At 46.6% G+C, this 25,036-nt stretch overlaps 1 protein-coding gene across 1 annotated transcript; it reads right to left on the bottom strand.

The window, feature by feature from the left end:
• Positions 1–525: 525 nt before the first annotated feature.
• On the bottom strand, positions 526–23,376 carry SZRD1 (SUZ RNA binding domain containing 1). The gene is made up of 4 exons (XM_057499776.1): positions 23,285–23,376; positions 6,851–6,900; positions 4,858–5,109; positions 526–3,649 (listed from the first exon to the last, which is right to left on the bottom strand). The coding sequence occupies exons 1-4, from the start codon at positions 23,333–23,335 to the stop codon at positions 3,520–3,522; spliced, it is 483 nt and encodes a 160-aa protein (XP_057355759.1). The 5' UTR covers positions 23,336–23,376; the 3' UTR covers positions 526–3,519.
• Positions 23,377–25,036: the final 1,660 nt, after the last annotated feature.

Raw genomic sequence — 25,036 nt, 5'->3', positions numbered from 1 at the left:
AATAAACACTTAAGAACCTCAGCTTCTGTGCCTGGTTTTCACCCGTCCACTCAGCTCTCAGAGCACAGGGCTCCAGCCTCACCTCCTTCACACCTGGGAACCACTGAAGCTGTTCACCTCAAAACCCTGCCGAGGGTCAGGCTCCTGCTAGAGGTGACCCTGGATGCAAAGCCTTGACCTTCTATGCACTCTCAAAGCACAGAGTCAGGACTCTCCTCAGATGAGTGTCTCCCTGTTTGGCCTAGGATCCCCACAAGGGCAGGCCCCTAAAAGGGACAGACTGACCCATGGAAGGGCTGGAGGGGCCTCAGCCATGCTCTTATCAACAGAGCCCCAGGACCCAGGGGTCCCCTCCCACTGGAGCCTGAGGGGCAGATCCTTACCCCCCAACCCATATGCCACCCCAGGCCTACTTCTCTAAGAAAGAGCGCCTCTCCCTGGAACCGAGCAGAGGTAGCTCTCCAGTAGTTAAATAAGCAGCCACAGCAAGAGGTTAAGCCAGGGACTGAAATGAGGACAAGGCTCTGACAAGTTTAAAACATGTATTTAAAATACAATTTATAAAATGCTTAATCTGCCGACTCAGGAGCCCGCGGTGCGGGGTGGGGTGGGGTGGGGTAGGCAGCTGCCTGCTAGACCAGCAGAGCACACTGTAGGGGAGTGGCCCTCCCTCCCTAACCCTTCTGTTCAGGCACCCAAGGGGACCAAGTCTACCCCAGGGATCACATGACCAGAAAACAGGCCCCAGAGGTTTCCAGAGTCTCTGCTTACCAGGGAGGATGGGGGCAGCCCTGGCGGCCCATCCCTGAGCAGAGCATCCCCAGACAGGGCAGAGCAGGGTACAGCTGGGCTGGACAGGGCGGGGCAGGACGGGGCAGTGGACTCTGGAAGGGGCTGATGGTAGCAGATAGGGTGTTACCTCCTGCCAGCAGGTGGGGAGCACCCTGAGTGGGCTGAGAAGGGTTGGTCACCAGGCCCTGACCCTCAGCTCCTTTGGTTATAGGCTGACATCAGAGTAGTGGCTCATGGGAAGCGGTTAGCTGGAAGGTCTGAGGCCTGGCTTACAGGGTCAGGGAGGAGCTGGGGGAAGGGGACAGTACCGTGAAGGCAGATAAAGGGGCAGCAGCCTCAGGTTTCTGCCCCCCCATCCCCCTGGGGGTTTTCCAAGCCAAAGCCTGCAGCTTACTTAAAAAAAAAAAAAAATTAAAAAAAAAATTAAAAGCACTTAAGGAAAGTTACAGACAACTACTAAAAAAAAAAACAAAAAACAAACACACACAAAATCCAAACCGTTCTCCCATCTCCCCTCCCGCCTCCCCCCAACACAATAGTTGCCTGTCTTCATTTCTTTCTTTCTTTTACAATTTGCCTGCCACGTCTCCATCTGGGAGGCCAAGGGGACAGTTGCTGGTGGGTGGTGACAGGCACACAGAGGGCAGAGCCCATCTTTGGCCGGTGGGAGGTGGGAACACCAGTCCCTACTGCATCCTCAATCCAGACACCCACCAGCCAGCCTGCCCTCTGGCTCTCTCGGGGAGTGGAGGCAAGACCAGGTGGTCCCCAAGTATGAGCAATGAGCACTTGTAGCCTTCCCACCTGGCCTACATCTGCACTCTTCTCCAACTCAAAGGACAGCCTCACCTGAGGCCAGAAACCACTATTACATTAGGGATGGGCACTATACATCTAGAATGAGGAAACTTGGTCAGGGCAGTGGAACTATCCAGGCAGCAGCCAACCTTCTCCCTTGCCCACTCCTGGAGGAAATTCCCCCTCAGAGGGGCCTATGGCACAACTCACCCTATGAGTTCTTACTGAAGCTCTGTTCCAGCTCTGCTCAGGACAATCTCCTGGCTTCACACAGTTGTTAAGACTGTGCGCTATGGACTAGTTGCTGATTCGACTGGCAGCTGGCCCTTCCTTGTAAGGGGAGGAGGTAGTGGGACACGGTTTGCTAGGCCTGGCCTGCATTCCCAGACAGTGCTCATGCAAAACCTACCTTGCCACCTTGGCCACCACAAGCTGCTCTTGTCACAAAACAAGACACCAATCACTCCAAAACTCATCCTCTGAGGAGGCAGGCTGGCTGGCACAGTGCAACAGAAGAGACCAGAAAGTGTGAGAGGAGCCAGACTGTCTACACAGAGAGCTGCTCTTAGCTATTCCACCTCTAGGAGCCAATGCAAATCTCTAGGCTCCAGGGACAGAGAGGAAACTGCCTTCATTCTAGGCCCTCACTCTGGGAAAAGGGGTAGAGGGCAGCTTAGGTCTGTGGGGAACCAGTCTGTCACCATCAATCTTTGCAATGTGCAACTTGGCTTTTCCCAAATATACTCAGAACGGTCTGTTCCAAAGGTAGTGATTTCACAAAGGAAATGTAGCAGGTGTAGTTACTGAGCTGCTGCCATCTAGAGATGCACTCCACAGACCCTTAACTCGAGAACCCAAGCCTTGCAGGAACGGGAAGATCCAGCCATCTCCTGACCATAGTCGGCAGGAGGCCAGAGTCCTGGAGCCAGACTCTCCTCTGGCCTTCCTTGTGCTAACAGCAAAATACTGAGCAAGTCTCACATCCCTTACTTCTAAGCCCAGGGGTGCCATCTCAGTCTCTGCCCTCTTCTAGAAGTAGCAAGCCTGGCTGGTAGGGAACCACCCTGAGGGGTGTGGGAAGGGGAAGTCTGTTCACGTTCCCCATCTCCCAAAGTACTAGAGGTGGGGTTGGCACCCTCCCCAGGCTCTTTGAGCCTAGAGTTAGCACAGTCCAGGTGGGGCCAAGATGCCCTGGGACTTAGCTGGGGGAGGGAAGTATAGGCATGGGGTGCTCATCTGTCCTGGGAGCTGCAGAGCCCTGCCCCTTTTCTGGGCGGCAGTAGGAATACAGAAGCTAAGCTCACCAAAATTCTATTGGTTAATGTTTCTAGTGAGTTTCCCAGAAACATTTTTAAGTGGACTATCAAACTATCCTTTCTCAATTAAAAATTCATTAAACTGCTAAAGCCCTCCATGCACTTTTTCTTGAAATCAGATATTTGTATAAACCAACAAAAATAAGGGGAAAAAAAAGGATATTTTCCAATGGAACTTGCTTTTAAGTGATGAAGACATGCACTTGGAGGGTGGGTGAACAGGAGTTCTCATTTGTGTTTCAAAATCCCAAATTAATGAGCATGATAAACTGTTATTGCTGGCACTGGCTTTACCCCAAGTGGCCAAGTGGCACTTGTCTGACTCTCTGAGTCCTGGGTGGGTCCCTCCAACCCTCCCCTAACCCCCACCCTTTCCCTTTCCATTGACTTGGGACAGCCCTTGAAGACGTGCCAATCACAGTGGGAAGGGGGGGAAGGGGTGAGGTCACAGTGCATGGGGTTCAAGGTCACAGTGGGCGGAGCAAAGGGGATCACAGTGCAAGTTAATCAGGTCGTTCCCTCTGCTCAAGTCCAGCTGTCTGCCACGGCAGTGCGACCCGTGGAGGACGACCCAGGAGGTGGCGGCGGTGGCGGCATCCTTTCTTGCACGCGTTTATCTGCGCTGCTTGAAGCCTTGTGACCCATCAGGACCCAAAGGCTGTCTGATCACATTATTGGGCTGCCTGCTGTCTTCAGGTTGGGAGATCCTGGTTGGCCTGAATGGAAGAAAATCAGAGGAAGGCCTGAAAAGGGATATAAAAGAGGTCCCCAAATCTTAAAACCAACCACTCCTGTTAGCTGGGGCAGAAGTCAAAGTGGCCATCAGTTAACTCTGGCTCCCCAGGCCAGCTTCTTTGGCAAGCAGACTCAGAGCGCCAGCAAGCCGGGAGGCCCCTGTGGGCAGGCGGGGCGGGTGATGCATGCTGTCTTTAGCGCCAGCAGCACTGTTCCCCCAATCTGGGTGGCCATCACTCATCTGGAGGCAGGGGGAGTGCTCAGGGGCCCATCCTGCTAAGAAGCAGAGACCAAGGACAGTTCCTTCTCCACAGCACCATGTGGCTCAGACTCTCCAGTGTCCAGCCAAGGTACAGACCCCTGAACGAGAGCTCAGGAGGACCTGGAACCACATCACTACCCTCCTGCTTCTCAAACTCATGGGATTAATGGCTGACTCATATTACTATAGAAGATTAAAAGGAAATGGACTTTTTCTACTCTGCCAAGTGAAGGTTTAGCAGAGAGATAACAGAAGCCTATCAAAATAATGAAGGGATAGAAAGAAACTACATAGACTAAGTTCTTCCCATCCCAGAATACCAAGACCAAGGAGGCCTCTCAGTTAGAAAAAGGCTGTTTTAACAAATACCATACTGCTTTACCAGGTGACAAAGCAGTCTCTAGGACTGCAGAGAAAAAAGCGCTAGGAATAAAAAGGAATTTGGAAGATTCACAAAAGACCACAGCAGGCTATTATGAGACCCAGAAGGTGATACATAAGCACCTAACTGGGGCACTTTCCGCTGTGCCAGGCAGGAGTCCCAGAACCCAGTGCTCATTCCACTGCATGATGACTTGAGGAGGCAGGCGTTGGCATTACCCCATTTTTCAGATTAGGCTATGAAGGCACAGAGGGGTGCCCCACAGCTCTAAGTTAGAGAGAAGTAAGTGGCAGAGGTGGGCTCAAATTGCAGCACGTTTTGACTCACAGTCCAGGCCTTTAACCTCTATACCACGCTGTCCACCTCCCCCGCCCTCTGCTGCGCCTACAGAGGCAGAACATCAGCAAAGCCCACCAGGCCAGGGTTTGCAGCTGGAGCTATGATCGTTCCACCCTCTTCTCACTGGTCTACATGCAGCCAGGCTGTCATCGTCGTCGTCCCCCGCCCCCCCCCCAAGGTGGCCCAGTGGTGCGGCGGCGGAGGAGGAGGTCAGGCCTTCCAGCTACACTCACCTGTCGAGGATGGGTTTCTCTTGCTCCTCCTCGGGACTGGCGCTGCCCAGGATCCGCTTCCGGGCCTCCGCGTACTCTGCCTCCCGCTGTGCTAGGGACTTGACAGGAAGGGCTGGCTTGCTGGTGGAGTTGGGGCTGCTGACCACACCGTTGCTGGTGGGCCTCTTGAGGATGCGGATCTGCGGAGGGGGCCCCGTGGGAAGGCTATCGTCCTGAATCACAATGGGCACTTTGGGAGGAGATTTGGATTTCCTGCTGACAAAGAGCAAACACAGCTTCACAAGTCCTACTCCGGACCACAGAACCCCACACGTGTCTCACACCCACCCCTCATCACCTTCCTCTTCCTCCCCCTCCTAATTCTATTCATTATTCTCTGGTTTCTGACCAGACTTCAAGACTCACTCCTCAAGAAGGGTTTCTCAAAGGAGCTACCTTGCCATAAACTCATGCAGTCCACAGGTCTGCTTCTCAGACCTAACCCCAGGCAAAGGCGACTGGACCACCACCTCTTTCTGGGACTTCTATCCCCATGTTCATCACAGTCACATCAACCACCGTTTGGCCCCTGCAGCAAAACGTTTCACGTCCAGAATCTGATGACTTCAGTTAAAATCCCAGCTTCCCTCTACAGACCAGAGTTGTAACAGGCTGGAGCAGTGGGAGCCCCTTACCTTGGGGGTTAGCAAAGTCCTAGTCAAGGTCTACTACTACATGTACTCAGACCAGTCAAACACTACAAAGGAGCCGCTCCGCCATGCCTGCCTGGCATCAAGACAGGATTTACCGAACTGCCACAGCCCTCTGCAGAGTGACCTGTGCCTCCCAGAGACAAGCTACTAGATAACTGGACTGCCTCTTTAAAAGAGCTTCTGTAACAGAGACAGCTTCCACTCCAGGGCTCTTTGGTACGGTGGACACGGCGGGGCTGGGGTGAAGGATGACCCTAAAAACTGCTTGGCAGTGCTCAAAGAAGAAGCATTGTCCAAGGCTGGTGAGTGTGCACATCCGGGGATGTGTCCACAGAAGTGGAAAACAATACAGGAAGAGAAAGAAACAAAAGGCACAGGGAAAAAGGGATCCAGGCAGGAATGACCACCCCTCAACGGCCACAAAGACCCTCCTCCTCTGAGCAGTCAACTAGCTTCTCTCCAGAACCAGACAGCCCACAGGGACCTGTTTTCGAAGTCTTGCTGTGAGGAGGGATAGGGACTGGAGGAACTCAGCTGCTGCCCAGGGAATTGGAACAAGTCCTGGGCAGGACAGGAATGGCATGGCAAAGGGGCTGTAAACCAGGCCTTAGTGTAGTTGCTGAGATGAGCAGACAAGGAGCCAGCAATTTGATCAAAGAGGAAGGGAGCCAAGAAAGCTAGCGGGCATGCAGGGCGCCCCACTGTGCAAGTTCAGAGAGGCCCCCTCCTCCTCCTCCTCCATGCTGCTTGTCCCTGTGGAAGGCCAACAGGTTATCTAAGCCCAAAGACAGACTGCTGACGTCAACCTTCACCTGCTTTGGAAATCCACTTCTCTGCTGTCTGAGTCGGGAAAAAAGTTATTCTTAAAGGTCTTTAAGAATTTCTGAGAACCTTTTCTACTAGAACACCCCATCATTCCCTAAACCACCAAGTCACAGAGGGCCCCAAGAAATCATCTGTCCAACCTCCTTATGTCACAGAGAGAGAAACTGATGTTCCACAGGGGGAAACAACTTGCCCAAAGCTCAGAGCAGTTGGGAGCAGAGCTAGGCCTGAACCTTAAGTCTTCTGACTTGTTCCCTCCTAACTTTCCAGCAGCCACCTCACACAGGGTACACCCACTAAGGTGGGAGGCAGGGGCAACTCCAGCCTCACTCCCAAAGCCTGCAGCCACCATGGCCTTGTGCGACGGACTCACTGCCCAGAAGCCTGAAACCTAACGACCAGCTGAAGAATACCACTGACTGCCCAGCTCTCACACGGCAGAACGTGTGAGCCCTCAGACCAGACAGCAGCCTTACCTCTCCTTTTGTGTGATCTTCAGTTTTTTTTCCAACCGTCTGTCTATTTCCTAGAGGAAAAAAATGTATATAAAAAGTGGAAAAAAAATCTCTCTTAAGTAAAAACTTAAGCCTTTATTTTCAGAGCTAAGGGCAGTGTCTCTCTATGACCAGGGACAGACAGTACTATGTCCTCTGAGGTAACAGATGCAGACCTCCCTTTACTAGACTCTGGGGTTTAGGGACCTGACTCGCTATGGGTTCATCTCCCTCCAGCCCCCTGGCCACGGCTATAGTTCTCGACCTATCATTCAGCTGGGTTCTTTGCATAGCCTCCAACTAGTCTTATGGCCTCCAATCTATCCTTCACAGAGCGACTCAAATCAACTTTCTTAACATAAATCTGTGTCACTTACCCAACTGAAAACACTTCAACTGTCTGCCAGATCAAGACCAAGCGCCTAAGCATGCCTTACCCATTCCTTCCTCTATCCTCTGTTCCCGTTTTACACCACAGTGAAACAGCTATTAGTAACCCCCCAGAACCCAGTGTGCTGATCCACCTGCCTGCAATGTCATCCCCTCTACACATGCCTATTTATCCTGCAAAACTCAGCTTGGATGGCCACCTCTCCTTTGTGAAGTCTTCTCTGAGCCCGAACACAGCTAACCACCTGCTCCTCAGACAGAAGCTCTCCCTTTTACGTTCCTTCATGATGACATGTATCACATATTTTTATGTGATAACTCTCCATGACTAGCACAAAACAGAAGTTTAATGTCTGTGGCACTGGATGGCAGTCTGAGTCCTCAGGCCCTTAGCACCAGGAACCCGGAGATGTCTCCACACCCTCACGCACGAGCTTCCGTAAGCTGGACAGGGGGAGGCTGTGCACACTGCAAAGACCAAACCTCCCAGCCCTTTGGCTGCCCTACTGTTTTTTCCTATAAAACATCCCTCTCAACCGCCCTCAGGGCAAGACCATCTAGCTACCAAGACAGGAGAAATTGTAAGCAAGATTATGCATTTCTCAGGAGAAAAGGTACATAACAGTGGTTCTCAATCATGGGTCATTTGGCCCACCAGGGGACATTTGACAATATCTGGAGACATTCCTGATTGTCACTACTGGAGAGGAGATGCTACTGGCATCTAGTAGGTAGGGTCTAGGGATGCAATGCTGCTAAAATCCTACAATGCACAGAACAGCCCCCACAGCAAAGAATTATCTAGCCTCCAAAGTCACCAGTGCCAAGGTTGAATAACCCTGACTTAAGATATATGGGATTTTTCAAAGGAGTCTATTACTTGCACAATGTTAAGAATCACTGCCTTATCTTACTACGCTGATGGACTGTGACTTCAATAGGGTATGGGGGGGTACTTGATAATATGGGTGAATGTAGTAACCACAATGTTTTGCATCTGAAACCTTCATAAAAGTGTATTCAGTGATAAAAAAAAAATTCACTGCCTTAACACTGCAGGTAACACCTCAGGGCCTAGTGTGTAGCCAGTTTTCACAAATGCTCTATATGTACTGAGAATGACTCTTCTGCAGCTGGTGGATACAGTTCAAGCTGGCTACCTGTATTGTTCAAATCTAGATTCCTACTGATTTGATCTGTTAACTATAGAAAGAATCAAGAATTACTCTGTCTAGTAAATTAAACATTTTATCATTATGAAGTGATCTTCTTTGCCTTAAAACCTATTATTTTATATTAATACAGAAATGCCAGTTTTCTTTTGGTTAGCATTCCCTGGAATATTTTTTTTTCTTATCTTTTACATCTCATCTTTCCATGTCCTTATTTTTGCCTCCTGTCAACAATATGAAGTGAGAGGATTTAATAATGTATGACTGTTGAATCACTATGTCAAATACTGGGAACCAATATAATATTGTATATTAATGATACATCAATTAAAAAAAAATGAAGCAGGTCTACCAATACGCAGCTAGATTTAAATCCAGTTACTGACATTCATTCTGATTGGCACTGAGTTGTGCTTAAAATTTTTTTGTTTTTATGAAAGACCCAAAATTTACTTAGGCAGGCAAAACAGACTGTATCCTGAAGGCACCGTTAGTTCTCTGATGGAGGGGCTAGGAAGCCACTAGAATGAAAACCTCTCACTCAGGGCTAGAACACAAGTTGGCACCCAGTGTCTGTCAGGCTGGATGAAAAGGAGCACCAAGATTAAGAGAATGACCTAGATATTTTCTGTGAACTAACAGGCTCTCAAAGCAAATCTATGCCCACAGCATTGTCTGTGTCAAAATTGTAATCCTTTTAACTTTTTTGAGTGATACCAGTGTTACTGCATGAGTAAATACTATGTCTCACAACAGATGAATGTCTTTAGCTTTTAAGGGCTTTTCAAGGCTTTCAACAAATAACTCACAGTTTTAAAGTTCCACACTGTATCATTTTGCTCCCATCTGAAAATGAGACTTCCTGTTCAAGTTTCTCCATCATGAACGCAAGGTTTAACAAACGTGGGATTGAGATGCCTTCAAGTCAGACTGAAACCAAATGCCTCCCGAGGAGAAGCAAGTAACCAAACTCCAAACTCAGGGTGCACAGGTGTGGGTGAAGGGTGCAAGGCACCAAAGAATGCTTGCCCCCCCTGAAGACAGGCAGCCTAGCCTGGGCTGACACGGCCAAAGCTACTTTAGCTCCAGAGTTTATTACATGAATTCTCACTTTCATATCACTGTGAGGGCCAAATAAGACACAGAGGCAAATGAGCCTAATTCATCATTTACAAAATGATGGTAAAATACACATTACATTAACTGAGTTTGAGAGGTCCTGTGCAGGTTTCCTCTCAGGACAGCAAACTGCTTCCCTCTTTTTCTAGGGCCTTAGGGATGATAGGCAATCTGCCCAGGCCCAGTAAATGCAGCTTGGGTAGACAAAAGCCCTTCAAGAAAGCATTAAGGACTGTGTGTAAATGTGCCTCTATGCCCAAACTAAAACATGGCCAGCATACTCGGCATATAATATAAAAATACTGGCTTTAAAAATAATGCTTTACTTCAATATAATGTTTCATGACTGTCAATATACTTCCCCAAACACTCATTTTCTGCTCACACCAACCTTGTTTGATAGACAAAGCACTTCCATCCTTCCCTGTAGGTTGAGGGTAATGTGGCTCTGGCAGGTTAAGGAACTTACTCGCCCTAGAACTAACGCCTTTGAGGCCCAACCTGACGCTGCTGCCCCCACAATTGCTCAAACTCCTAATAATGCTGGCAAAAGCCATTAGATATTGATCTTCTCCCCTCATTTCCCCTGAATTGCACACCGCTCCCTGGCACTCCAGCGACTAACCCTCCCAGCAAACTCCATCACATCAGGCAGGTCAGCTCCTGAGAGGTGAAGAGGAATTCTTCATCAGATTAGAGAATGGATATGAACCGAACAGTTGTGGTGGGAAGCTTATCCTGGCCATCTCCAGATGTCCGGCTGGATAACACTGTGCTCAGAGCCATCCAAGCAGGAGAGGCAGTGCTCTGCCAGCAGCTGGACAGCACTGCAGCTCAGTCTGGAGTCTGTCCAGTTATCATGAGTCAGTCCCTTCTCTCCTTGGACAAAGGCCCTGCAATCAATTTGGTCTCAGACTCATGCCTTGAAGAGCTGGACCAATTCGAATTTAACTACAAGGCACACTACAAGGAGAAGCACGTTTCCTCCAGAGATGCAGTAGCCCAGTGGAATTAACAGGCTTCAGGATGTTGTGTGAGGAAGCTTCTAGATGTAGGTCCCAAAAAGGACATTTAAAACCTAAGAGCACCTTCTTTTTTCACAAGGATAAACAGAGCCCTGGACCAAGGTCAAGGCTCCAATGTTAGAGGCCCAACCTCCAAGGCCAGAGAAAGAAACCCATAAACTCAACACTCTATGACTCTGCTCTGAGAAAGGGCCACCAGAGTACAAGACAAATCTTAGGTAAGGTACTATGTTTAATTTCTCTGGAAAAGGCTTGCTATTTTTTGCGAAGTAGCACTGACTCCAGCAGATGACACACTCTGTGCTCAGTTAAGCGGGGAGGCCTCTGGTCTTGGGGTCAAATCCTGAGCAAAAGATTTGCTGCTACCAAACACAGCTATACTACACTTCTACAAAAATGAGGTACACACTTGACTGAGAGGACAAGCAAAAGCAGAAGCAAAGAGTAGAGGCAGGTCATGAAGAACCACAGTAGCAAGCAACGTGGTTGTGGACAGGGCTGGTCCTTTATGGAGGTAAATAGGTCAAAGCCATAATGTGAATGAAATCAGATGTCAACATATGCAAACTCAACTCACCTGAGGAAGCAGCGCAGGTTCACTGGCTGCTGATACCCTTAACCCTGCAATGATTATGCTTGTCTGCCTCTGACAGAAAGTGAGAGATGGAGGCATATGGGGGAAGAGCAGGGAAGTGGGCACCTCAAACAGCCTAACTTGTTACACAGTCACAATCTTCAAAAGGAACAAAGGTGGCAAAGAGGATAGGGATGTATCTGCAAGGGGAGGCAGATGATAAGGACACAGTCACTCCTGTAACATTAAGAAGTAGGTAAGAAAGGAAAAGCGAAAGGTGAGATAGGCAGAGGAAGGGAAGAAAGGCAAGGGAGAGGAATAAATAGGCTATTCTGGGCCTTGGAGCAAAGGACAGCAAGAACAGCAATATCACAACTGTACTCAGACTTGGAGACCAAAAACAGACTCAGTTTACCTAGGGGTAATGAAGCCCTGGGGACTGACTCAAACTAGTCAAACTCACTAGAGACAGAGTGAATAACCCAAACCACCATCTGTTATTTTACTAAGGGGTTGTGCTGCCCTTTCGGGTGCCTGATTTGCTGCTGTTCACACCCCAAGGCCTTCCCCACTGGGGCCAATGAGAGCAGCAGTCCTGCTCCACCATCAAATCTCTCCTGATAATTGGACTCCTCTTGTCACCAATGCGACCAACACACCTCCTAAAAATCCACGAAATTTTGTATTAAATTGTCTGAGAGGCACCCTTGGTTCCTGGCTCTGTGTTAGGAAATAACCCCTTTTTTAAAAATCAGCAATGATTACTGTTTAAGTGACTTTTCTCAGATAAATTGCCTCTCTTTTGTCAATTCCCATTTCAGAAAATAACATTTTCTCAGTTTCCTCTTATATGTAAGGAATAACGACTGGCCTTGGGCTGTCTGTGAACCACTATGTCCACAGGCTCATCTGGCTTTGTCCAGCTACCCCAAATCGGGGCACGTGCACCTGTGAGCAGACACTGGGAGGAACTGAAGGAGAGAAAGGGACCCTGACTAAAGCAAGACTTGCTCAGAACTGGAGCCTGACATGTCCTAAGGAACACAACGCCACTTTAGACAAAAGCAGAGAGGAGGAGGATGCTGTGAAGGAGAGAACCTCCCACCACAGCAGGCAGTGCGTGTGCTGGACCTGATCTCTGAGTGTTGGGCCAGGACATCAGCACCCATTCTCCCGGCTACGGGGCTGCCGGTGTCAGGGTTTCCTGGGAGAGCAGTCTCCCCAGAAAGGTGCCTATGTTGCTCACACCACATATTCTGGCTTCTTCTGTGAGGACCCCAATTTTACTTAGGAATAATGCGAAAGAACTCACTCACAGGTAGAACCAGCAAAATCTGGTCTAAAACTATCAGATAAAAAGGCCTCATTACCTTTAAAGTGCATCACTGGACCTTTCAAGTCCAGACATGCAACCCATAGAGACTTTTCCAAACCACCTTCATACCGACTTGTTTCACTATTTATTCCCTACCTTGTTTCTCCATGTCAGGGCATGGCAGTGACACTGTCCTGCCGCAGCAGGGCTGGCCACCTAATGCCCCTGCTTATTGTAGACTAACTCCAGGGAGAGCAGCTCTCCAAAATCACAGCACCCCAAGTTTGATTCTACAGTAATGCTGCAGGATCACCACCAAGGTCAAAACATTAATTCAACTCCTGGGCAAACATGACTGGTTAAGTTAAAAAAAAAAAAAAAGCAGAATCAGAAGTTGAGAAACAACAAGATCTATGGGGACCTATCTAGACTACGAATTCTTTGGTTGCCTTTTTAATGCAAACTCAGGTTAGTCTGTATGAAGATTCCATTTCCCCACAAAACATTCCTCCTTTCTCTGTTACTCCCACAGCAAGGAAAAACATTCCACTTTATGTGGGTCACTGTAGGGCACAGGATATTGTTCTAAAATTCCCACCCTAAGGAAGTCTATCCTTTGTTAATGTACCTCAAAGGCCATTTTCCTTTTGCTTCACTGACAGAAGTTAGAGACAAGCATTTATGGAAAGTGTACAATAATGGAGGAAATGTGCTCAATGGTGGAGACCCAGAGGTAAGGCAATCCCTCAGGAGAAGGAGCCCAGCCAGGTGCAAGATGACAGGTAAACAGATCGGAGTTGCTGCTTAGTTGTATGAACAGGGTTTTGGGAAGAGAAATGTAGAGGGAGCAATCCTGGCAGGAGAAGTCAGGGAAAGCTGCAGGGACTTAAAGGGCAAGGGTTTCAGAGAAAAAAGAAGAGGCATTAAAAAAAAAAAAAAGCTGGGGATAAATAAGACAAAAACATAAACAGAGTGAAAGGAGAAGGAAAAGAGGAGACTGACCCAGAGTAAGACACTTCCTAAATTGGGAGATTCCAATCTACAAAGTATCTCACAATGAGCCCATCTCTTTTAATATAGGTCTGGAAAACCATCTGAGATCACTTTAGCTGCAGTCAGGACTGGTTTTTTTTTTTTTAAGATTTCTTTTTTTATTAAAGTATCATTGATATACAATCTTATGAAGGTTTCACATAAACAACACTGTGGTTTCAACATTCACCTATACTATCAAGTCCTCACTGCCCCCCATTGCAGTCACTGGCTGCAGTGTAGTGCAGATGCTACAGAAAATCACTTATAATTTCTAGGTCCAGCAAGATAAAAATTTGAAGAAATCAGTGGACCAGAAAACCATAAGGGGTTTTGTGCAGTATGCTATGAAGACAAAACAATTCTTAATTGCTTGTAAGGGAAAACCAATGCCTGCTTTCTTTCCCCAGTGCACTACAGCTTTGAGGATCTCTGTGCACCTGCCCATGAAGAGGAAATCCTTTGGGCACACTGTAGCTATGCCACCCAGTACAGTGGCCACAGCCATAGGTGGCTGATGAGCATCTGACATGTGCCCGGTCTGAAACTGAGGTGTGCTGGAAGTGCCAAATGCACAGATTTACCAGACTTTGTACAAAAACGTGTAAAACAGCTCAATATATTTTCAATATTGATTACATGTTGATAAGGCACTCTTTGATAACTGACTCAAATTAAAAATACTAATTTCATCTGTTTATACTTTTAAAATGTGGCTTCTAGAAAACTGTAAATTACACATGTAGCTCACATGGTACTTCTGTAGACAACACTGCTTTAGATCTAACCTTAGACTAAGATTTACCTTTGCTGTACATTTAATCTTTCAGCAACTAGCAGCTAAGCACCTCAAGAATGCTAGAGACATCCTATGTGATATGCTAGAGACATACCAACCACAACATGTACCTTAAGGGGCATGTTGTTTATGGATGTGTAAATTCTACTCTGGTGGGTCCTATTTGTCATTCTGGCATCAAAGCATCAAGCACTTTCCCAGAAACCAATGTTTGGCTCAGGCCCTATTCTAGGAACATTCACCACCTTATGTCAATCCAGCTAAGCTCCACCATCCCACTGAAACTATTCTTGTTGAAGTCACCGAAGACCTGTAATGCTGCCAAATTCAGTGGTAAGTTCCAAAATCTCCACATCATTCACTCTCTTAGCAGCATGGAACACTGCTCTATGCTCCTTCCTTTAAAGCATTTATTCAGCCTCGCAGACACCTCCCTGGTAGCTCCTTCTCACACTCTGTATTTGACTTCTCCTCCAACAGGATAGGATTGTCTTCCTCTCCTAATCCTTGATGATGGAAGAGTGCACCCCTCCTCTTCTACAATGGCTTATTAAGTGGCCTCAACTACTTTCAGAGCTTTCTAAACATTCACTGATAGTCAACTGCCAACTCAAGAGGCCCACTTGGATTTCAAAAGGTACCTTAACTTACTGTGTCCAAAACCAAACTCTTGATTCCGCCCAGTCACCCAGGTCAGCTCCTCCCCCACATCTTCCACCGATTCCATCTCGGTAATTTCAGTCTTCTAACAGCTCTGGAGTCACCTGTGATGCCTCTTTCATAACCCACACCAGCAGATCTTGTTGGTTCTACTTTCAAAACCTGTCCAGAATTTTCTCAACACTCCTGCTGCTGGGATCACCCTGATCCATATTACCAACAGCCCTTGCAAGAGCATCCTAAGCAGTCTCTGTGCTTCCACTCTTGTCCCTTCAGTATATTTCACACACAGCTGCCAAATGATCCTTCTAAAAACCAAGTTAGCCCTGCTCAACACCCTCACAGGGCTTCAAAGTGCTTCCTTGAAATTTCCAAGGTGTTTCAAGGTGACATCCACCATGGCTTACTAGTCTCTACCAATCTGGCTCTGGGAAACTTCTGGTCTCAACACCTACTGCTCTCCCCTTCAGCCACTCCTACCATATTGGCCCCCATTGTTCTTCAGATAGAACAAGCATGCTCCAGCCTCAGGGTCCTTGTGCTTGCTGTTCCCTCTACCTGGAATGCACTTCCACCAGCTTCTTCATGGTTTCCTCTCTCACTTTCTTCAGGTCTCTCCACCTGCCTTGGAGAGGCCTTCTCTGACCTTTCCTTTCCTTTTTTTTTTTTTTAACAAAATGGCACCCCTGCCAGTCACCTTTTATTCCTCTTAATCTGTTTTATTTTTCTTCATTATGTGTGTGTACAAAATTATTTGTTTATAGTTCATCTTTCTTCACTAGAAAGCAAGCTTCATGAGAATAGACAGTTCACTACAGTTGTCTAGATGTCTAAAACAGCGCCCAACACATGAATTAATGAATAATCCTATCAAACAAGCTTTTAGAGATACATTCCCATTTTACACACGACTTACAAATCAATCTGGAGAAGTTACCCATTCGACCATGGTTATGGAGTGGACCAGGAAGTGAACTGGGTCTATGTGGATCTGAAGGCAGGACACTAGCCATCTTTAGTGTAGGAGCTAAGACTGCCTTAGGCACTTCTCAGCGTGGTGGTGGCAGCAGCATTCTCCAACACCTGGCACAGGTAGCGCAAAGGAAGGCACTGTGCCCTCCCTTCCCGATTCTAAACCCCACCACAATCTGAGATGTACAGCAGCCTTGCTCACAGGTTAACTGCCTTGCCTGAGGCCAGCTGACAGTTGACTAGTGACAGAACTGAACCCTAAACTTCAAGAGGGACAAAGTCTGGCAGGGAACACCAACCTGCCTGCCTCTACACCCCAGGCCAGCGCAGGTTCCTAAGGAAAGACAGCGGACACAACAGAGCTGCGTTCCCCAGGCCCCACCTTAAATCTGGCAAGTACTCAAAAGGAAGTAATTCTTCAGCAGAAAACAGTCCTAACAATTCAGATGTATCCCGAGCTGCAGGGCCTCAGAAACTGTAAATTGCCATCCTGAGACAATGTATCCTTCCGCTTTGAGTGCCTTCTCAAAGGGTTCCCATGGGGAAGGGAATCCACACAGCCCTTTACCTTAAAGGAGTGGAAAAGGCAGGAGTGGGAGCAAGTGGCAAGCCCTGCCCTTGGAATAATATACTAGGTAGATCTAATGGGGGTCCCCTTTCTCCATGTTTATTTTTGATTTTCCCTTTTGGTTTTCATACAACACTGAGCAATACAACTCTTAGAAGAAACAGTATTTCATCCTTAGGGGCAGCAAGAATAGAGACTCTTCAGCCAGTCTAAGGAACTTTGCACCCTACTTAGACAAAGGCCACACTGTCAGTGGCTGGAGAGCCAGGGAGCAAGGCCCTCACACTCAGGACAACAGCATTCTCTGCTCCAGCACCTGCCTTTGAATGACGCTTTCTAAGTGTTTTATTTAAATCTCACCACCAGACAAGGCAGATTTTACTGTGCAATTTTGCAAATGTGGAACATGAAGCCAAGAAAAAGATAGGTAGTGATATGCCCTCAATCAGACCTGACCCTAGTCACTTACCCTAATCAGAAATCCCAAATTAGACACCTAGCCCTGGTCTCCTAACTTCTATTGCCACAGATGGAGAAAGTGGGGCACTGACTGGCAGAGGCAATCTATCCTTTCTTGGTACCTTTTACAAGGAAGACAGCAAGGCTCCTCTCCCAAAGGAAATATTAGGCATACAGACTTGGGGAATGGAATAAAGTCACAATTCTTCCCCCTTCCCACACCAGGTTTTACTCAAACACCCAAGGGTGCTGTCCTCAAAGTCTAGTTAGAATTACTCAGCAGGGGGCAGCAAACACAAGGCCTCCAGGGCCAAGCCAACAAAGCAGGTGGGGCAGACACAGCAGGTGACAAAACCGGTAACATGAGGACTCCAGAGGACTGGACAGCAACCAAGACCCAGGTAAAGGCACTCCAATTCAGTATTTAAAAAATAACAGGTACCCCAAAAAAGTCTAGGGGTGGAGTAACAGAGAGCTGCCAGTTTGCAACTACAGATACAGGGATCCTAAAATAGAAGCAGAGTTGTTAAAATCCCTCAGAGACAAGAGCAAAAATTATATCATCTTTTTCCACTTGGCCAGATGTTAAAAAGTTATTTCCCCTTAATGATCAAGACTGTAACCACCATCTCACCTGCAGTCACTGTTCTTAGTTTTATGACCGACAGTGGCATTATCCTTTTGGCTCTTGAGCACTGAGTTCACGTTTCTCAGAGACTCAAAATTTATTAGCTCATCACCAGGTCAGAGAGGCAGGAGGTCAATCCCAGGAGAAACAATCCTTTAAAGGAACCAGCAACCGAGCACTTAACTAGTTAATTACTGCTGTGAAGCAAAGGCCAACAAACTATCCAAAAAGGTCCCTAAGAGTGTAGGCTCAGGTCACCAATGGCATGAACTGTGATTTCCTCTCCAGACACTAGGAATAAAAGTACCTCCATCTCACCAGGTCAACGAGACTGACAGGGATAATGGATGTAAAAATGTACTCTGCCAGGGCTGTCGTGAGCCCGCCCCACACTGTCTAAGAAGCCCTTCCAAAAGGGCCTGTGGAATTTGGAAGCTCACAGGCTCATGGGCAGTGTCCATTCACCAGTGAGATGTACAATTAGGCAGCATAAACAGAACTGACAGCCGAAGGGTCACAAATGCTTCTGTTAGCCAAGAAGGCCAGAGCATGAGGGCTGGGAACTTAGCTTTCAAGATCTATAAAGCATGGTGACAGTCCTGACCTTTCCAGATGAGTCATAACTGTCCTGTACAATCTCATCTAAGGATCACACCCCTGAAGAACAAAATTTTAACTGTACATATTTATTATTCCTTTTAGGAAGGAATGACTGTTATTTCCTGTATTCATTTTATAAGAGTAAGAGTTTTGAGTGTGGGGAGGGGATGACTTACTGAAAGGGACATTTTGAAAGTCCTACCCTGAGGGTTAAAGTTCTTTATCTACATACAACCCACTGTTGGAATTTGTTGCTAATTTCTGTAGTGGTGGATTTTTAAGCTTTATCTTTCCATCAACATCCTGTATAAAGATACATAGTAAAGAGAAGAATGCTTGGCAGAGGCTAGCAGAGTTTAAAACATTTGGGAAGACAAATCTCTATGGTTACTACTTAAAAAAAAAAATTGTTTCTGTATTTTGGCCACAGATACAAATGGCCGAAGTCAATCTTCTCCTAGGAAACCAGTAAGTCAGTAGTTGCCCTAACAGGAAAAAATCTCTATTCCTGTGGGGCAAGTGTGCAGGAGAACACGCTACACCTTGTGAAGGCTAGCGACCTGATATAGCCAGACACTGATGTTCCACGGTGGAGAGGTGGAAACTGTAAAGGAAGGGCTGGCCCTAAGAATAGTCTGAACCATCAGATCTAGATAACAATGCCTTTTCTCTTGCAGGATTTTACCAAAAGCTTTAGAAGATACACTGAGTTCTCTCCCATTGTAGAAGGAAAAGCAAGGAGGCCCGTGATTGCCCAATTTCCAGGCCACAGCAACCATGGCAGCTCTCTCGAACACCCAGAGCACAATGGGAACAGGCCCCCGCCATGCAGCCTCAATGAAAAGAGCTGAGAAGTTACTAGTGAAAAGCTTATTATCTTCCTTTCTGAAACAGATGGTTTTCCAGAGTCCCAGGGACAGACTGCTCAGTACAACCATATCTAAATTGGTCAAGCCTTTGTTAAAAGTCCCCTCTAAGGACAGCACATTCCTCAGGACTCAATCTTCCCCAAAGGACCAGGAATAGCTTAGAAACAGTTCCTTTAGACATGGTAAACCTGGATTTGTGCTTTCTGGTACCACAAATCTTAAATGCCTTCTTTACTGCAAGGATGGGCATAAGGAAATCAGCACCAAGGTAGCCATCAAGTAACTGTTTTTTGCCCGCTACCCGCAGCCACTGTACGCATTCCAGAATGACAGTGGTGAGCCCCCAAAGGAAGTAGCTACACTTCAGGGATAATGGCCTCTTCTCTAAAGAAAAGAAGTCAAAGTTCTTATGTCTTAAATTAAAATCCACGCCACAATTCTGATTTTTAAAAAAAGGCTTCTGTGCTCTCCTTTGCTTTCAGGACAAAGTCCAAACTCCCCTGAAACTAAGAATAAGGAGGCCCTTCCCAATCCGGCTCTGCATACTTCCTTAGCCTCAGCTCTTTCCACTCAGCCCTGCCAAGCCCCTACCCTCCAGCCAGAAATACTTGAAGCTCTCCCAATGCTGCCCACTCTTCTCTTGCAGTTTCCCCACTTACGTGTGCCTTGGCTCTACATTCTACTGCCCCTTCCCAGACTTATTACTGCTTAATTCAACCAGCACTTCAAATCTTAATTTAGGCATCACCTTCGCTACAAAACTGTCTGATACCAGCCAGGGCACTCACTCCATCTATGGCTCTTCCAAAGTGTTCCTCCACCAGACCATGCCAGGTACATAATAGGTAGTCAGTGTTTACTGAATGCCTTCCTACAGACTTACACAGCACCCAGCATTGCTGATGAGGTAATATTTAGGTGACTGGCACAATGAAGGTAGAAAATAAACATACATTTGAATTCTTAGTCCAGAGGTCTGGTCATCCTTTAACTCCCAATGTGTTTTCTTCCAATTAGCTACATGACTTGCCCTTCCAAAAAAGAATAAAACCCAACTTTTGAGATGCAAGGATATTAGGTTGCCAGTGCTTTATAATAATACCAGTACAATCCCATTTATGTACCATGTGCCTTCCACTAGGACTCAGTTAGCTCATCACCAACAAGATGGACTAGCCTTTTTCCCACCTCAACAACAAGTGAATATAAAGCTTCAAACTATCAAAAGTTGAGCAAACTGTTGATCTGACTTTTGGGGGGAACACCAAGATGTCTTTCAATTACAACATTTTTGATTTGTCTCATGAAGTGCTTAATACGAGGGACACAATTTAGAATTTGAATCAATATTAACTCAATTTTATATTTACGCTTTCATTTCTCCCAAAGGCAGCATATTTTTAAAGCAGCATTTCCTTGGTGGAATGTAAGTTGTATTACTTGAATTGTCCTTTGATTGGGAATATGACTCCTGGGGAGTAAACAGGTGAAAGAACAATTTTATATTTGATTGTTCACATACTAAAAGCAAAAAACAACCTATTTACAGAATATTTGAGGTATTTTTCAAAGTCACCTTTCCCTCAATGACACAATACCACTTGATATTGAGTATTCTGAACATATTCAGGAAACGACCGGACATACACATATAAAAGAAATTCTAGCATGATGTCAAATTTTGTGTGTGTGTGTGTGGTGTAGGAGAACAGGGATCACCAAAAGCCTCTAGTTTCAAGGATCAGAAATGCCTCCAGATTATTTTATAAAATTTAAATGTTCACTTTAAGAATTATTCAACTTCCATTTGCCAGTCTTCTGGCCAACCACGTTTGGTTCTCTGTGCAAGGGATGGGGGTATTTAACACTCACTACCAGATAACAGTTGGGAAACAGGATAACCTGAAGCTAAGACTTTTACATACTCTATTGGCTACATCTGAAAGACATGTATAGTCAGTTGGCTTTCCAGTGATGTGGACATAGTGCTTCATCAAAAGTGCTTATTTACAAGACCCTTTGTGAAATCTGAAAAGGGAATTAAATTCAACAGAGCCTTCAAATATAAGCCCAAAGCAAATCTTCCATGGGTGCCCAGGTAGGGAGGCAGAAAAATGCAAAGACAAAGAACCCAGCTTTGGAGTCAGGCAGGCTTGGGGTCAAGTACCATCTTCCTACTTACTATCTGTGTGACCTTGACTTGAGTAAGACAGGTTCCTCCCTAAACCTCAAGTCTCCTTGTTTATAAAAAGCAAACAATGTTCTATAGGCTATTTCAATGGCTCAATTAAGTAAGACATCTGTAAGAGAACCTGCATTTTGGCAGTTACTGCTTATTACATCATGTCAATGAGGCAAGGTCTGGGTTCCATCTCTGTACCTGGCAATTTTAAAGGTTTTACTAAAGGATAGCTAAAAGAATACTGGACAAGCACAAGAAAGATCCAACAACTCTGGGACTTACTTAACTATAAAATGGGGACTAGGTTAGCTCACCTTTAAGTTGGCACACCCACTTTGAAAAATTAATCCTCAATTTCTGAATCCTACAAGCGTGTTCATTTTTTTACTTTTTAACACAAAAAACTCACATCCCTTCAGAACAGATGAGGAAAAACAACGAAAGGCAAAAGATAATCAAGAAACCTATCATCTGAGTCACATTCAAATTGTAGGCCAAGCTTTTTTGCAGGGAGCATCATGAGGGGAGCTAAGTGATCTTCTCACATATATTAGTGGTAGAAAACAAACGCATCTACCAGAAATTCTGCATTCTCTGGCACAAGGTCACTGCCCAGAACACTGCCTAACACATACCTGACACTCAAAAACACGTTGGCTGAATATCTGGGTGACACCTGTTGCTCCCTGTAAATTTTTTTAATCGTTCTCCTCACCAAGTCAAAATGCTCCCCCACCCTACAAAAGGACCCAAAAAAGATGGCCTGCACATATGAGCGGTACCAAATACCTTGTGAACGAATTACTTTTTCAAATCCTCAATTATGCTGAGTGGAAAAACACAAACACCGCGAGAGAATGCTGAACCACCGGAAGAAACTTCATAGCCAAGTTTCAACATTCCCACAGAGATACGCCCATCGCTGCCAGGATCAATTTCTCCGCCTCTTCCAGCGCTAACGAGCACCCTACACCGCGCACGGGGAAGAAAACCCCAGCTCCCGTTCTACCCTGGTACTCTCGGCACTCCACGCCCTACTCCCAACACAGAAACCTTTAAGGTGGATGTCCCTTGACCCAGGGCTGAACAGACACAGAGCCAAAAACACATGTCCCGATCTTCACAAGGGTCACCACAGAACCACAAACTGAAAAGACCAAATCACGAACCTAACAGAACTGGTGTTCCGACTTGGGATAAACTATTTTCCTACGAGCGTTTGGAGGCACACACAAACCCCGAGACTTTACTTTCCAAAAGCAAAGTCGAACGGCCCATTTCGCCACTTCCCTCCCACGAATGCGGCTTCTTAACATATCGCACGCCTCCCCAGCTCGACACTCCGAAACCCTCCTCCGTGGCTCAGATAGTTGGCTGGGTCCCAGGGGGAGAGGGGCTGCCCGCTGGGCTTTCGGGGGTTCTGGTGGAGTCCAGGGGAGACCCGCCTGCAACGGGCTCTGAGTAAAACCGAAAGGGGAAAAAGAAATCCAGTTTGCCCACGGTGGCGAATGGCGTAAAGCTGTGGGGGATTTCAGCAGAAAGTTGAGAGGCTCAGACACGATTCCATTTCCCCTCCTGCGGCCTCCGCTGGCTCTCCTGCTCTCCCTCCAGAGCCGGGCTAGCAGCCCCGGTCCACGCACCCTCCCACCCCTCATGGTGTGTCGCTCCTCATCAGAGCGCACGAACTTTAAAATGGTGCCTCGGGCGAGGGGGGGCCGACAGGAGAGGAAGAGTCAAAAGGACCCGACCAGAGAGCGGGCGCGGTGGCCAGAAAACGAGGCCCTGGATGGCGGGTGGGGTGCCCAGGGTGACGCGCACATCGTGGGGTGGGAAGGGGCAAGGAGGCGCACTGGGCAAAGCTGGAAGGCGAAATGGAACGCGGCCCCTTTAAGAGGCCTTCACGGCGCTCAGGGACCGGGGACCTCTCCTCCACCCCCAGCTCGGCGTGTAGGGACCTTCTTTGGGGAAAACCATTCTCAGACCCGCTCCCCGAAGGCTTCCCTCACGCCAGATCCCGCCCGGCACTACCCTGCGGCGGCAGCTCCTCCTTACCCCGCTGTCTGCCGCCTCCTCCCAGCTCTCAGCGACCTCCTCATCTTCCATCTTACTCGCCGCTTTCCCTCCTCCCACCACCCCACCCAGCGCCTGCGCCCTGAAGCTCGCTTCCGTCGCGGGCGCAGGCACGCAAGACTTTACTCATGGACCACGCCCCCTGTGCCAAGCCCGGAAAACGCTCCAGGCCAGGGATCACGATCGTCGAGGAAGCCATCTTGGAAGGGGGCAGAGAAACCAGAGTTGCCATTTTTTTTAATGGTAGCGTGTTACCTTTTGTATTGAACGGCGAGTCCAAGTGAAGCCGTCGTCTTGAGAACAGGAAGTGTGTTATTTGGAACCATTTTTGCTAAGGGCAGGCAATTACTTTCTTTTTAACTTTTCTTTTTTTAAGTGAATCGTAGTTTTCATAAACTGCAGATTATGTTTTTTTCCCCAAAATTATGAAAACATTTTTAAATGTATCTCAACAAAGGATGAAAAATACCTGCTGGTGCACATTTTATTATTTCTATTCTATAGAATGAAAATAATTACAGTATTTCCTGCTCATAAAGCAGTATTCCAAACTCTATTAATACTACTTTATATCTTCTACGTTACTTGTAGGTAATTTTGCACCTGAGCTGGACAACCAGAACTTCTAAAGTTATTCTGCGTCTTTAATGACTGATACATACAGTAGTATTACCTTGAAAACTTTTTTTTGCATTTTTCTAAACAGTGTTTCTGTCCCCCCCACCGCCCATACTGAAGTGGAGACTTTGGACTTTAAAGTTCAACTTCGCACACTTTCAAGGTTAACAATCTGTGTCGTCTTAACACAAGTTACTACAAGGGTTTCTGTATCTCAGTTTTCCCAGTGTAAGAAAAAAGAAGATGGTAATAACAGTAGCTGCTTCAAAGGTAGATTGTAGGATTAAATGAGTTACTGTGCTGAGAGCTTAGGACAGTGCCTGACTCATAGTAAGAGTTCTAAGTGTTAGCTGTTATCATTATAGAAGACATAATTCTCACCTCTCTAATCCTTTTTCTTCCAGAACACAAAAGCAGAGGAAAAAGCAAACACCGTGTTTTTTTAATTCTTGCTGACATGTTCCTATAGGCCTCAGTGTTAAAAGCATGTCATTCAGTAGTGTTGCATTTGGCTGCTATAATCAAGTTATCTGATTTGGAATGTTTTTTCTTACGTCTTTACTGTGCCATTAATGATTCTAAAATAACAGCTTCCAGTTGAGAAATTTTGCAATTTGTATTACTAATGATTATTATAAGTTGCAGTCATGTGTTAAACGTTACTAGTCTTTACTTAGAAGTTAAAGTGACATGCTTACTAATTTTCTGGTTTCATGACTTCCTGTTTCTGCAATATCCATTATCTCTGGGTCTCTCCTCAGTCCACTGTTTTTATAGACAGTTCATATAGCTAGGTTTATTATTGGTATCTCCACGTGGGTATTCCAATAGCATTTCAAATTCTCTCTATATATAAAATACAATTAGTACTGATAATGGCTGACTCATTTCCACGATAAAGGATTTTGTCTTGCTTGTTCTCTGGAAATATATTTCCTCTTAATACATTCTCCTGTGAACCCACTCTTTTAAGTGAGTTATCCTGACTGAGCCTGAATAACAGCAAGGTGGATGAGACTATCAGGCATCACCTAAATCTTGTTGAAGGATTAATTTGTTTTTCACATAAGCAACCGACTCCTCGTAGTTTTAGGTTTTGTAGGTATAGCATATTAC

This window comes from Manis pentadactyla, chromosome 4 (genome assembly GCF_030020395.1).
Source record: "Manis pentadactyla isolate mManPen7 chromosome 4, mManPen7.hap1, whole genome shotgun sequence".
NCBI lineage: Eukaryota > Metazoa > Chordata > Mammalia > Pholidota > Manidae > Manis > Manis pentadactyla.
This window is presented reverse-complemented; position numbering and strand designations above follow the sequence as displayed.

Bases quoted from the DNA above. Each gene is read 5' to 3' on its own strand.
- SZRD1 (XM_057499776.1), bottom strand. From the start codon at position 23,335: ATGGAAGATGAGGAGGTCGCTGAGAGCTGGGAGGAGGCGGCAGACAGC. The intron at 5,110-6,850 runs GTAAGGCTGCTG...CTTTGTCAGCAG, and splicing joins AAGATCACACAAAAGGAGAG to GAAATCCAAATCTCCTCCCA. The intron at 3,650-4,857 runs GTGAGTGTAGCT...ATCCCTTTTCAG, and splicing joins GAGAAACCCATCCTCGACAG to GCCTTCCTCTGATTTTCTTC.